This window comes from Chamaea fasciata, unplaced genomic scaffold (genome assembly GCF_029207755.1).
Source record: "Chamaea fasciata isolate MVZ Bird 193981 ecotype frontalis unplaced genomic scaffold, bChaFas1.0.hap1 SCAF_1, whole genome shotgun sequence".
In the NCBI taxonomy this organism is placed as follows: Eukaryota; Metazoa; Chordata; class Aves; order Passeriformes; family Sylviidae; genus Chamaea; species Chamaea fasciata.
Window position 1 is genome coordinate 88731075 of NW_027094086.1, and position 13253 is coordinate 88744327.

General features: G+C 39.2%; 1 protein-coding gene across 5 annotated transcripts in view; it reads left to right on the forward strand.

Moving 5' to 3' along the window:
- Positions 1–1669: 1669 nt before the first annotated feature.
- PHACTR1 (phosphatase and actin regulator 1) overlaps positions 1670–13253 on the forward strand; it is a 304928-nt gene continuing 293344 nt past the window's right edge. Inside the window, exons 1-2 of one of the 5 annotated variants that reach the window (XM_066188313.1) lie at positions 1670–1873; positions 3952–4069. In XM_066188313.1, the coding sequence (XP_066044410.1) occupies positions 4009–4069 (61 nt within the window). In that variant the 5' untranslated portion in view covers positions 1670–1873; positions 3952–4008. Of the gene's footprint in view, positions 1874–2664; positions 2736–2907; positions 2995–3951; positions 4070–13253 lie in introns of those variants that run through there. The other 4 variants (XM_066188338.1, XM_066188331.1, XM_066188323.1 and 1 more) reach the window with 4 other exon arrangements.

Here is a 13253-nt window from a genome sequence, read left to right on the forward strand (position 1 = left end):
ACCAAAAGTATTCCATATTGCTTGCAAATAGGCAGATACCATGCTTGGAGTGAGTGATATTCCTGTCTTCCATTTTCCTTCTGAATCTCTGTGCTGTCAGCCTTTCTTCTTTTTCCTGCTTTTATGTTAAAAAAAGCCAGCTGGGCTAAACAGCCAACTGGCCCCTATTCTACAAGATAATGGATCCAATTATTATCAGAGGCCATCTTGGAGGAACAGCTGTATGGCTATACAGCTATAGTTCAGTAACCACCATGGCAAATACAAGCTCTCCAAAATGCAAAGATGGAGGCGCTAGCAACTCTCCAAAATGCAAAGAAATCAGCTTGCAATGTTCATGCTGATTGCTTTTGCTTTAATTTGTGTTTGGGAATGAAAATGTTTGTCACATTTCTGAAAACAGGAACACAGTTTGGTAAACCAGATCTACCACTAAGGTGGCACAGTGAGACACCTACTCAATCCAACTATATTTAGTGGAGTGCCAGTGTAGGAACAGCCATACCAGACTCTACTTGGAGTTCATGTAGCTTCTCCTTATCTTCGATGCTGTCTGGGTGTTCTGGAAAAGAATATAAGAAGTCTCAGGAATGGGAAGCCATATAGTAATCTCTTCATGGGGATTCTTACTTTCTATCCTGCTCCAAAAAACCTCTGTACTCTGAGGGTTTATTCATCTTCTTGGGTTTCTTCTTAAAAACAAACAAAAAAATCCTATGCTACATGATATAGAGTTTTTTGATACTGAAAAGAAAATCCAAATCTGTGAGAATCCACAGTTTTGAGCACCAGTAATGTGTGGTGGCAATGGATTTCAGAAGGCATTTATTTCTGACCTTTTGAACAGAATATCTGCGAAAATGGGAAGACTAGGTCTGACTGCTTTTTGACACTTCTCTTGACCAGCACTCCTGAGTTTAAATTTATCAAAGGATCATTTTATCACTGCCTTCTTCAATTTTTTACTTACTTCCAAAAAGGCTTTGGGGAACTTCTCAAAGACCTGCTGGAAAAAGCAGGGTCCTGATCCTCTTGTGAGGGATGCCCATGCAACTTAATAGCATGACTCTTCTGAGCCCCTAGTGCCTGGCTTGATCAGGATCCTAAACTATGTGCAGCTTCAGTAATGCTAAACTAGATCAGCTGGAAACCACAAAGAAATAACTGCTATATTTCAGTTTATTAGCTATTCAAGCTCACTTTTAAACTTTTAAAAGGCAAATTATAATTGAAAAGATCTCAGTAGAAACATATTCTGCTTTCATGGTCTATGGATATGCATGTTTAAGCTATCATGCCATGACACTCTGCTCTTTGATTTATATTTTTACTGATGCTTTGACTGAGTAGTTTGTTGCCATGTACTGCTAAATGAAGGAAAAATCAAAAACTGCATCAGACAACCACTCTGTATTTCATTCTAGAAAATAGCTGGCAATTATAATTACTCACCATGTTTCTGGCTCAGAATAAAAGTGGCATTGCACAAAAAAACCACACTGAACATTCATCGTGATTAGAAAATGCTCCATACCTTGGAGTGCAGTGGAGACATAAGAATAATTTTAAATGCAAATTAAATTGTGGGGGTAGCAAAGAGAACAGATAAAAGACAGTAAAACAAAGCCTTTCACTTTCCTCAAATTAGCAGGCTAATGTAGTATAAAAAAAAAGCAGTTCTACTCAGATCTGTGCTAAGAGCTTTCATTTCATCATAATATAAAACAGCAGATCCGTCACCTTTCTCTATTCAGTACTCTTGATTTTGAGGTTGAAGTGAAAATTAGAAGCTGTTCTTTCTGGCTCACAGACTGGGTTGCATTTGCTTAGTCTTATTCCATGACAGTAGGATGGAAAGAGGTCAGTAACACTGGTAAGTACTTCTGCATCGGATTTTATTTATTTATTTTTTAAATCTTTCAGTGCTTTGGCTTTTTCTCAATGTGCATTTCCTAAAAAAAGCTACATTGTATATTTTGTAAAAGGCTGTATCTTAAGCAGAAATGCAACGATTCCTTGAGAATGCTTATATCAGATGTTAGAGCTCCTTCACGGATGAATTAATTACTTGAAGTAGGAATTCTGTAATAGGAAAGGTTTCTCAATATTCTATATATTTCATAGCATCACTGGAACATTTTGTGTGTTGCTTTTTCTGTCTGCCTTGTCCAACAAGCAGATAAGAAATGAATCTCTTCTCAAGATGTTACTTGCATTATATTCACAGCAAAACAATCTCATTACTCTTATGGTAAATGATGAAGTAAGCAGGTATTTTATTTAGCGAAAGCAAATTATTAGATAAAACACACTGTTATGTTTAAATTAACCATTATGAAACATTAAAAATATCTTAGAATATCTTAGAATATGAGATGCAACAAGGAAGATCCCAGTGTAAAGCAAATTCTTAAGGAAACTTGATATAGATTTTTTTTTTTCCTTGGGAAAGTTTTTTATCAAATCAAAACCAGGGGCTTAATTTTTTAGTACGAAGGGCGAGAGGGAGTGGGGGAGATGAACGTAGTGTCACCTCCTGTTGCTAAGTAACAACATCTCCTGGCCATTTTTATCTGATAAAGGAAGTCCAGTTGACGTTATGCATTATTCATCAGAGTTCCAATCAAACAATCAAAATTGTTTGCTTACACTGGGGACATTTAGTAAGATCAAAGAAACCCTCCCTGAAACTACTGGAGCTTACACCACTGCCAGACAGCCCTTGATACTCTGCAGTAAGTATCATTTCTGGTTTGGGAGTGCTACAGTAAAGTGAATTGCTGTGGAACGTAAAAGTTTTCTCTTCAGGACAGACTTCTGAATTTTAAACGGACTGCATGTTGATTGATGAGAACTGAATCAAAGGAAAAAGATAAAGCTTTGGAAACCTGGTTTCCTGATTTTTCACAGCAAAATTAAAGGAATTATTTGAAGCAAAAGTCAGACTCCCTGCTCCAAACCTTTTTATTAGGTTTGCATGGAAAAGGACTAGAGGTACTTTTGTCCGTCTGTCTTAAAACACTCATTGTTCAGAGTTGTTTGCATGCTTATGATCATATGCTGTGGTGAACTGTGCTGTGGGTGAGAGAACGGGGTTGTGTGTTTTCTGCAAATCTTGTTTTTTCTACAGCAGTTTTTAAGAGTATAATAAAATGCAGAAGGCAGTAATGAAGCTAGAGAAGGGTCACAATATCTTTCCAGGAACTCTACCCGGGCATAGGCAAACATAATTCAGTGTACATCTCAGAGAGTTGTAATCTAGCATCTCGGCAGATCTAAGATTCAAAAAGATGCCAAAAATATGAACCTTAGCTAAAAAACAGTGTTAGGACTAGCCTACCATTTCTTAATGATTGCTCTTACCACATATTTTAAAGCTGACGGTGGAATGTTCTGTTGTTACTTCTGGTCAGCAAGAGGAGAAAGGGAAGGCAAGGTTGGCTTCTGGTCCATTTAGATGGAGTGAAATATCAAGAATATTGTCTTCCTTTCTAGTGCAGCGTTTTGGCATAAGTGGCAAGAATGCAATCATTAATAATTAATGTAGTTATAGTAGTCCCTACTGTGAGGCACTGGCTGTGAATCTGGCTAAAGGAGGTCCCTGTCCTGAGCTTTTCTGATTTTCTTTCTAAAAGCAAATGTAACAGTCAGATGAATCCAAGTTGTGTCTTAAGCAACGGAGACTGTGACCAGAATACAGGTGATTGTACTAGGAAGATGTTATGAATCTTACTAATACTGCAGTAGCACTTTTCTTTTTTGTCTTTAGACAAGGATTTGAATCAAATATTCTAAAATAGAAAACGATGCTTATGAAGTTCTATGAATAGTGACTTGAAAATACTTTGACCTTAATATGCCAGATGAAGTACTTTAGTGACTGCCTACACAGTTCTTTCCTCAAAGAAACCCACCAGCTTTCTTCTCTGACATCTCTGTAATCTTCTCTAGGAATCTGACTGATCGTTCATACCGGAGTATTGTACACAAACACAAAGCACGTTCAAAATGGACTACTTTTTGGATGTCGAGTCTGCTCACAGACTGTTTTACAGTCAAGGAGCCCAAGGTAAGAAACTCTTGCACTGACTCAGAAAATTACTAGTTAAACTGTACAGTTAAAATGTATAGGGCCAGATAGGGGCCAGTGACCGACATAAGTGTTGAGAGGGTATGGGGTAAGGCCTCCAAAATGCACGGGCTTTAAAAGGGACTACAAGAAGAGTGATGGTGGGGTTGATCTACCCTCTCAGAGGATAAGGAAGAACTGTGAGAGCTGTTGGGTGCGCTGCAGGAGCAAAAGGAGCTGCCAGGATCCAGGTTCTGGTGTTGCAGAACCCAAATGGACAAGACAGAGGAAACAGCAATGTCCCGCAGCTTGCTGAGTAAGCCTGTGGTGTCCTGTCCCTTCCTCCTTTTGCTTCTCAGTGCTGCCAGGATCATAAGCTGCTGTTATTCAGGAAAAACCGGTTTGGCAAAGCCCTGAGGCAGTCCCCCACACAGTTTGCAAACAGCTTTGCAAACAGCAGCTCTCACTGTTCTGCATCGTCCCCTGTGAAATGCTGGCCCCCACAGAGCAGCAGCAGGGTGAGAGGGGAAGGGTAACCAAGATCCACCGCTTTAATGTAGTTGAGACTTGTTCACAACATAGTTTATATTTTTGGTAAAGTCAGTTCACATTTTTCTCACTAGGTCTATATTTGGAGAAAACTTGCAATTTCAGAGAGAAGGGTGTTTTTTTGTTTCCTTAAACTTTAAACACCATATTAAATTCAAGAAAATTGTAAGAGCCAAGTAGCTCTTTCAGCCATTTTTGTTTCTACATACTGCCTGTTTTTTGAAAATAGGATCCATTTTTTTCCACTACTAATTTCATTGGTTCCTAATCAAATGCAAAATCTGGACTACAGAGTTTGGCCTTCCCTCTGGAGGCCATTCTCCCAGAGCAAGATGTAACCCATCCATGGGATGCCACCATCCCAGGATACACGGGGAGCAGTACCACCTCTGACCTTTGGCTCAGCTGAGGTCCTGCTGCCTAACACATGCTGTGTTGCTTAGCTGCTGCCTCAGTTGTTGTGATACATTTTCATCTGTACCAGTTGCAGAAAGCCTTTCTTGTCACAACACAGCCTCCTGCATTGAACAAGAGAAGCAAATACTAAGCACCAAAAAATCAGGGAAAAAAACAGCTGAGGGCAATGACTGATTTTGATGTTTTTTTTTCTCCATCTCTAAAGTGCAAAAAACACCTGGGCATTGTTACAGGAGTAATACTGAAAAATGTTTTTCAACCCTCTTTGACCAGAGAGGTTGGACTAGATGACCTCCTGTGACCCCTTCCAACTATAACCATACTGTGATATCTCTATGGGAACAAACCATTTCTATTCCATTGAAACTAAAATTCAGGGATATACATCTCACTGCTTTACAAACTACAGCAAATTATCAACAGCATCCCAATGCCCTGTGCACTGCAACATACAGAAGCAACTGTGGAAGAAAAAATATGTATTCATGCAATGAAAGTCTATTACAGTCATGTGCACAAGGTGACTAGTAAGGGTTGTGCAGGTCACCTTCACTGTAACTATTTCCAAGAAGGCAAGATTGAAAAAATAATATCTTACCCATACTTGGAGAAATTATATTGTTAGCACATATAGAAATGCTTGTACTCATCAGTTATTAAATCCAAAACAAAGAAAAAATCCATTATACTGAACTGTATTTCTTGATACAATTATCATCAGCAGGGGGCTGACCTCTAGATCTGTCATGTGGAGTTCTAACCCTTGGCCAAAACAAATAGGAACTAGCACTGAGACTCGGAGATTTTTTGTTCCCCTGCTTGTAATGTTTTATGAAAGTCACTAATGACATGCTTCCCCTGTGCGCTAGAATGTCCCAGACCCTAACTACCTCCACAACTAGAAACATTGATAGAAAAGCCATGCTGTGCTTAGCCTCTGTCCACTTTCCACTTTCCACCTTTCTCATTGCTCTTTTTACTGCATTTCCCACAACTCCTGCCCTTTGTATCTCTTACCTCTACATGCTTGAGGTGAGGCCTCTTCCTCAAACTCTAGTAACCTCTCCTCTCTTCATATTTCTGTGCGTGAGGTCAGCTGGTCTCCAACAAGCTGAGTGCCAGCAGGGAAATTGCTCTGAGCACAGAAGAGACAATGCTTCTGCTTTACATTCCCAAATGCTGCAACACAGCAGCCCCCTGGCAACAGGAGAGGTGCTTGAGGGGAAGAATGGATAAACAACTGCAGTAGCAATAGGATGTGAGATGAAATGTGGCCTGGGCAGAGACAAGTTTCAGGAGGCTTTCACTGAGCCTCTCTGAGGTGCCACAGACAGCTTCAGCAGGCCGAACAATAAGCCTCTAGGAGAATTATAGTCATCAAGCTTTTCTGCAGTAAATGCCTTTATCACTATTTTTAGCCCCAAACTCCTAAATATCCCATTCCTCTCAGCTGCTTTACCCCCAGTAAAGAACAAGGAACTCAAAGCTATCGAGTGTGCATTCATGCTGCCTATACAGCTCTGCTAACTCCTGTTGCCATTGTACTTTATGCTAAATTTTAAGGCTGTCTTCCAAAAAAACCCAGCACTTCTATATGAGATAATGGCATGATATCTCCAAGGATAGGCAAAACCAACACCTTCTGAGGAGCAGGCTAACTGCATTAGCTTTAACTTTCTGAGAGCACCCCCAAAACACACTGAATGTGAGGCACTCATCCTCGATAAATAGCATAGCTCGAGTAGCTAGTATGGAACTGAATAAAAGGTCTGCAAGAAAGCATTGTCAAGAGATCTGCCTAATAGGATTGCAAGTAACTATTTGATGTTGATATAATAACATGACACTATTAGCAAATCACACTATCAAACAGCATGTGTATATGCATTAAAACTGCAATAAGAACTGAGTGAAAGAAGGCTACAGTATTCTGCTATTTAATTAGAAACAACATCAGAAAACAGAATATGTATTATTAGAACTGTAGTTGTATTATTAGTTATTGCATTACGAAGAGCTCTGTTTACAAAATGTAGAATGGTTTATGACCCACTCAGCTCTCCTGTGAGATTTGAAGATCTCTGCCCTTTAGTACTCCAGATCAAGAAAAAAATCTCTCCACTGTTTTCACATTAATGACATGACAATATTACAGATGGCAGCTGTAAATAACTCATTCTCATTTGTAGCCATTCCTTCTGGGTGGAAGAGAAGGGAAGGAATAGGACTGCAAAATGTTGGGAGAGAGCTATGATGTCATTGGCAACCGATAACATCAAATTCAACCAGGCCTGGGGTCTTGTGTAGTTGAATGTGGGATACCTTGAGCTCAACAAATAGACTGAGACAGGGCTCTATCCTCCAGCAACTAACCCACCAGTTCTCTACCCCTTGCTGCCTGCACCAATGCCTACACCCTGCCCCTGCTCCTGCAGAAAGATGCAAATTGCCTTTACTGTTTTAGGGTAGGAGAAGAGAGGTGTTACTTTACGAGCTGCCACCTCTCCCATCTTCTCCTCTGCAGGAGCAGCCATCACCTCACTTCCACGGGCTGAGCACAGAGCAGAGAAATGCTTGCCCATTCTCTGTATCTGCTGTTCAAACAGCTGTTCCCTGTTTCCTTCAAGGAAAGTGAAGCAGGAGGGATGGAAAAGTCACAAAAGCTGGATCTGGCAGTAGGATTAGCTAGATTTAGAAAACTTGGTAAATGAAGCCAGCTGGCTGTAGTCTTCAAACACAAGCCAGAAATATCCTAAGCTCTGCAGCCCTCCTGACTGTCTCTTCGGTACTGTATGTTGGAATCTAGGAGCTGGTGGGATGTCCTTGCCAAGTGCGTAATGCCTGGTGACGCATCTGCAAATCAGAAACAGGAAAGAAAAGACTGTGATCCCTTGGATCCAGCCTCTTGCCCTTGGAAAGCCTGAATCTGAAATTTAAGCATGAAGCTGGACTTTAATTTTCAAAAAAGCTTTCTCCCTCTGAAGTGTCTGGAAGATACTGGTTATTCTTGGCTGCAAATATATTCTAAAAACAAATCTATCATGGCTTTCAGCTGAAAATGTCTGGAAGTATGTAATGTGGCCTGGAATAGGATTTAGCTCACTCATCCCTTAGGTGACCTCAGTAAAGATGTTTCCTAAGAGTTCTAACTAGCTTGGCATGTGCCAGAAAAAAATGTCATTTTAAAAGCAGGGTTCAACTAATCTTAGCCATCTTCCTTGGGTTAATGTAAGTCTTGCCTCTATACTGATCATGAAAGCTAGACAGTGAACTTGAGTGAAAGATGATATTGCTAATGGCTTTTATTTGCACAGAGGAATGGTGTGTTGACAGGCAAGATAGGATCTAATTCGGAAAAGGGAGTAACTTCCCCAGAAATGGGTAAAGCTGTAACCCAAAGTTGTACCCATCTTGGCTGTAGCCTGCTTTGGAGAGACATCATTGATCTTGAAGTTCTATATGAAATTTATGCTTTTGGGCATGCAAAGGAAGACCTCACATTTGACAGAGCTGAGCAGGCAGGCACTGAGGAGCAGCAAAAGTGAGCCGCTCCATAATGGAATGTAAACCCAGAGTCACCAAAACAGGCAGAGGCAGCAGCCTCACCTATGAGATGTAAAGCATGGCAACACACGAGCCAAGTAGGTCTGGTGACAGTCACCAGGTTTAGACAGGAGTCCAGACCATCAGACAAGTCCATGGATGATGAGAGAGGCATAAGACTAAGCAGGACATGAAGTCAGCAAGTCCAGATGTGGATCAGTGAGAGATGTAGCCAGCCACAGGCACAGCTGCAGCCTTGCTCAGCAAATGGGCAGTGGCTACAGTGTAACTCCAAAATCAGGGAGAAAGCAGCTATTGAGGCTTCTTGCTTCTTTCTCAAGAAGCTCCAAAGCCGGTCAAGGCCTCTTAAACCATACTCTCCAACAGCTGTACCATGTCAAAGAATCTGCCTTGAGCACAGCCAACTAAACTCTGTGCAGGGAGTGCACACAGAGCTGTTGCTACTTGGCCTTCACCTCGGCTCCATCAGGAATTAAGAGCTGAGAAGCCCCACCCTCCCATTGTATACAAGGGAGTTGAGCACCTGGATGAACTCTTAGAGAGAAGGATAATTCCTCCCCAGTACATTGCAAGTGAAGTCTTTAAGTACCACCATAGAAGGGGATTTTCCCATCACAGACAGCACATAGTACTTTTCTGCAGCCATGATCTGATGGAATGGGGCCCAAGACTCACCCTCTTCTTGGTGCCTCTAGCAACACCACACCACAATCTGATAGCATAGGCTGCACAGTGCGTTGACAGGATGACACTCTGGGCTGCAGGAATCCACCTTTGCCCCACAGTGGGACTCTCCTGCTGGGAGTTCAGGTTCAGCTCTCACACTTCGGACTCAATCAAACAGTTTCTAAATCCCTGGAGAACTGTGCATCCACTTTCCCAATCTTATATCCTTTTGCACCAGGAGGGCACACCAACTTAAAATTAACTGTGTTAATCATTTTGAAGATTCTGCTACATTCCTTGATGTAGCTTACTAAGCCATTTGGTAAGATACACTGAGCCTATTTAAATAACTGAACAAAACCCTCTTGAAGGTTTATCTTAAGCTATCCATTTACCTACAAATAAGTTACAGATACACTTAGATTTGGTATGCTTTTATTGGTTACAACATTCCTGTAATTTACTTGATTAATTTACATGCATCAGGGACATAAGTAAATAAAAAAATGGAAAGTAAAGAAAAATGGAAATAAAAATACAGTACATACGACCAGGGGTAACAATTTTTCTATAGACACATAGGCCATGACTGCTCAGAAGATGTCAGGAAATCATTCTTCTTGATAAGGTTTAATAAAGTACTCTCAGGTATAGTTTTAATTCCACATTCTTCTGTTAGTCTATGTTTCCACAATATTTCTTTCACTGTGCTTCATTTTTGCTCATTTATTTTAATTCAGTCAGTGCTGATTCATTCTAGATGTTTGATTTAATCACTGCTGACTCTCCATTGCTACTTCCCTTCTGCTTTGGCATATTAAATTTGGTCCAGTATTTTATAAAAACATATTGCTGCAGAATCCCCAGATCCTAATCCATAATTATTCCACTCTAGATGTCCCTCTATCCACCAGAATTTTATGAATAATCTATCTGATATGTTAACATATTTTCAAAGTTATGATAGCTTTCAGGTCTTTTTTAATCATGTTCATATGAACTAGTTCTTAGACTGACATCAATGGCAGAAGAATTAGTAACATCAAATGTGCATTCTTAATAAAATGTCCCTACCCTTAAATACCACTAAGAAACTTTTCCTTATCCTTTTTAGACTTTTTAGAATCCTTTCCCCATCTCCTATTCTGGCATATCCCCATTATTGAGAATTTCAGAACAGCCTATGCCTTTCGACACAGAGAAAGCAAGTTTCACCAAAAATGTACCAAAAATGCTAGTTAGGCATACGGTGCACACTTTTACCCAAATACCACAAACCAGCAGAACTAATGTGTGCGTAAACATGGATTTCCTTTCACAAGGGTACTGTTTGCAACCCTTGGGCCTGTGGTTGAATTTGATGTATGTATGTATGTACTTTGTTTCAGATTACCGATGTCCATCAAGACAGATTTCAACAGCTTTGCTTTAGAGATATGGAGCAATCCATATGCATGTGCTTCTGTGTTTATGTGGGAGACACAAGCCTATAAATCTTCCTTCATAAATGACAAATTATGATCTCTTCACATGTTCCACTCTGCCTCTCCTGCCACTCATATTCCATTTCTCAAATCTAATCTTTCAAATGTTGTCCTTTCATCTTCTTTTAAATGCAACTGATAAAGTGAAGTGGTATTAAACCAGACCAACAGATTTTTTTTTCCTGGTAAACATTCAATTGAACCCACTGCCTGGTTTGTCTTTAAGGAAGAATATTCACAGCTTAATAATGTTTTAGCACAAAAGGAGCATCATGTGCTAGATGAATCAAAATGTACCCGAACTCATATTTTTAAAGCTTCCATTTAGCCAAAAATACATTTCTGCATGCATTAACTACATGCAGATATGTTACACCATGGTGAGCCCTCTCCACAGAAGCATGAAGGAGAAGTGACTAAGATCTCATGTGTTTCTCTAGCAAAAAAAAAGCAGCAAGGAAGAAGAATCCTATTCAATCAGCAAGAGTAGGACTGCAATTAAAATATTTTCATGGGTATTTTACAAAGTTGTTTAAAATTTGCCCTGAGAAACAAGGTTTTCCTCAGAAAAGCCTTTAGGACTCCTGATGTAAACCAGCATCCCCCTTGTGGCTATTTCAGTTTTATTTGAAGCTGCTCATGGTTCTGTGCATCAGAAACACACCCTTTCTACATCTAGACATCTACAAGAAATGTTTTAGCACTTCACTTCTACTAAGATAAAAATCATCATATTTCAAAGCTTTACCATTTTGAGGTCAAAATCTACTCTGCAAATCAGGGTTTCTAAGTGAAGTCAAAAATGACCAGGATACTTGTGTCACCAATGAGCTATTTTAATTAAGGCTGATTGTTAAAAGGGGACGGAAAAATCTAAACAAATATTCCATGTTTTCTCCAATTAATTTTTAGGAAGATGCTATTTCACCTCTGAAATTTTTCTAATTAATTTTTTCTAAATAACACAACTCTTAACAAAATCAATACTATAACTCTTCTAAACATAAAGGTGGTTCTTGGCAAACAAACATTACTACTAATATTTTTATTAAAATACATGGAAAAGTATTTTAATGGAAAAAATGGAAGGCATCAAAAATTCTTTGCAAACCACCCTTCATATTTTCAGTAATTTTCAGCAGTATTCAAAAATTGGGACCAGCTGTAGATCTAACTAAATATATTGAAATTATATGTTAAAAATGCCTCTGAACTTGTAATATAAAAATTTACATATTTTACTTTCCCTTCTCCCAAAGACATACTTGTGTTGCACTTTAGTAACATACAATATTTTGAGACAAACAAATGGGAGATTATATATAATCAGTTCTAACATGTCACACGATGTACATTACAACATCTATAGTTTTAAGGTATTTTTCCCTTTATAAGCAACTTTTTTTCCTTTCTAACAAATACCAGACAAGACATTGCCACAATGTGCCAACTGGGGTATAAGCCTAGGAGGAACAATGAAAATAGAATGAAAGAATTTAACAAAATGACTGATTTCCCTTCTGCATACTGTTACAGTGGCTCCTTAAACTGAACTTTCTGACACTGGTCTCAAATCCATTTGCAGAGTAAGCAGGTCCCTTAAGGTGTTTTGTAATGTCATTCCATTACTCCAAGACCTTCAAGAGGATACTTCCTAATTTTCCTGAAAAACTATCTCCTAAAACTGTGTCCTAGAGATTGAGCTGGTCTGTGCAGAGCAGCTGAAGCTAGAGATACTGGTGGGTTACCTATGATGGACCCAAGAGCCACACTGGGCATATACTGGCAGCTTCACTAAAAAATGTATGGTGAGTCATTCTTGAAATGATGACTGCTGTGGATTAGGAAAAGTGTGTACAGTTCCATTCATGGCAGGCATAAACATTCAGTGACACTCTGTAGGTACCAGAATGTGATCAGCTATAATTTCCAGTTCTCGGGATGCGTAAGAATTGATCTCAGGTTTTTATTGCAAAATGTTTTAATACTTATTAGCCTACTCTGAAATGTTTTCAAAGTTTACTTAAAATCTCCAGTCATTCTTGAAAACTCCTTTTAGTAATATACACAAAGGGTAGATAATGACGGTTGTCAAAGTAATACATAATGATTACTCCAAGAAACATTTTCTAGCATCCACCTACCTGCAGTCAAAATGAATACAAGCCAGATCCCAATATTTTGACCCAAAAGGTAAAAATGAATTACAAACAATTATATGGAAAAGTCTACTCCTATTCTCTGTTTACTATAAATGTATATGTAGTTTGGTGTTGGGATTTTTTTTCAGATATATTTCCACGCTGTGATCCAGCTAGCCCTGAAACACATGACTGCCCTTTCACTGACTTTAACTACAGCTAGATCATGCCAGTTTTAAAAGACAAATCTTTTACATGGTTGTTTTATGAGATGATTTTTACAACGCTGACTTCCTATATAGATAAATCGTCCTTAAGTGTAAATTTGAAGATGCAGTACACAAAATTTTCCATAGCAGAAAT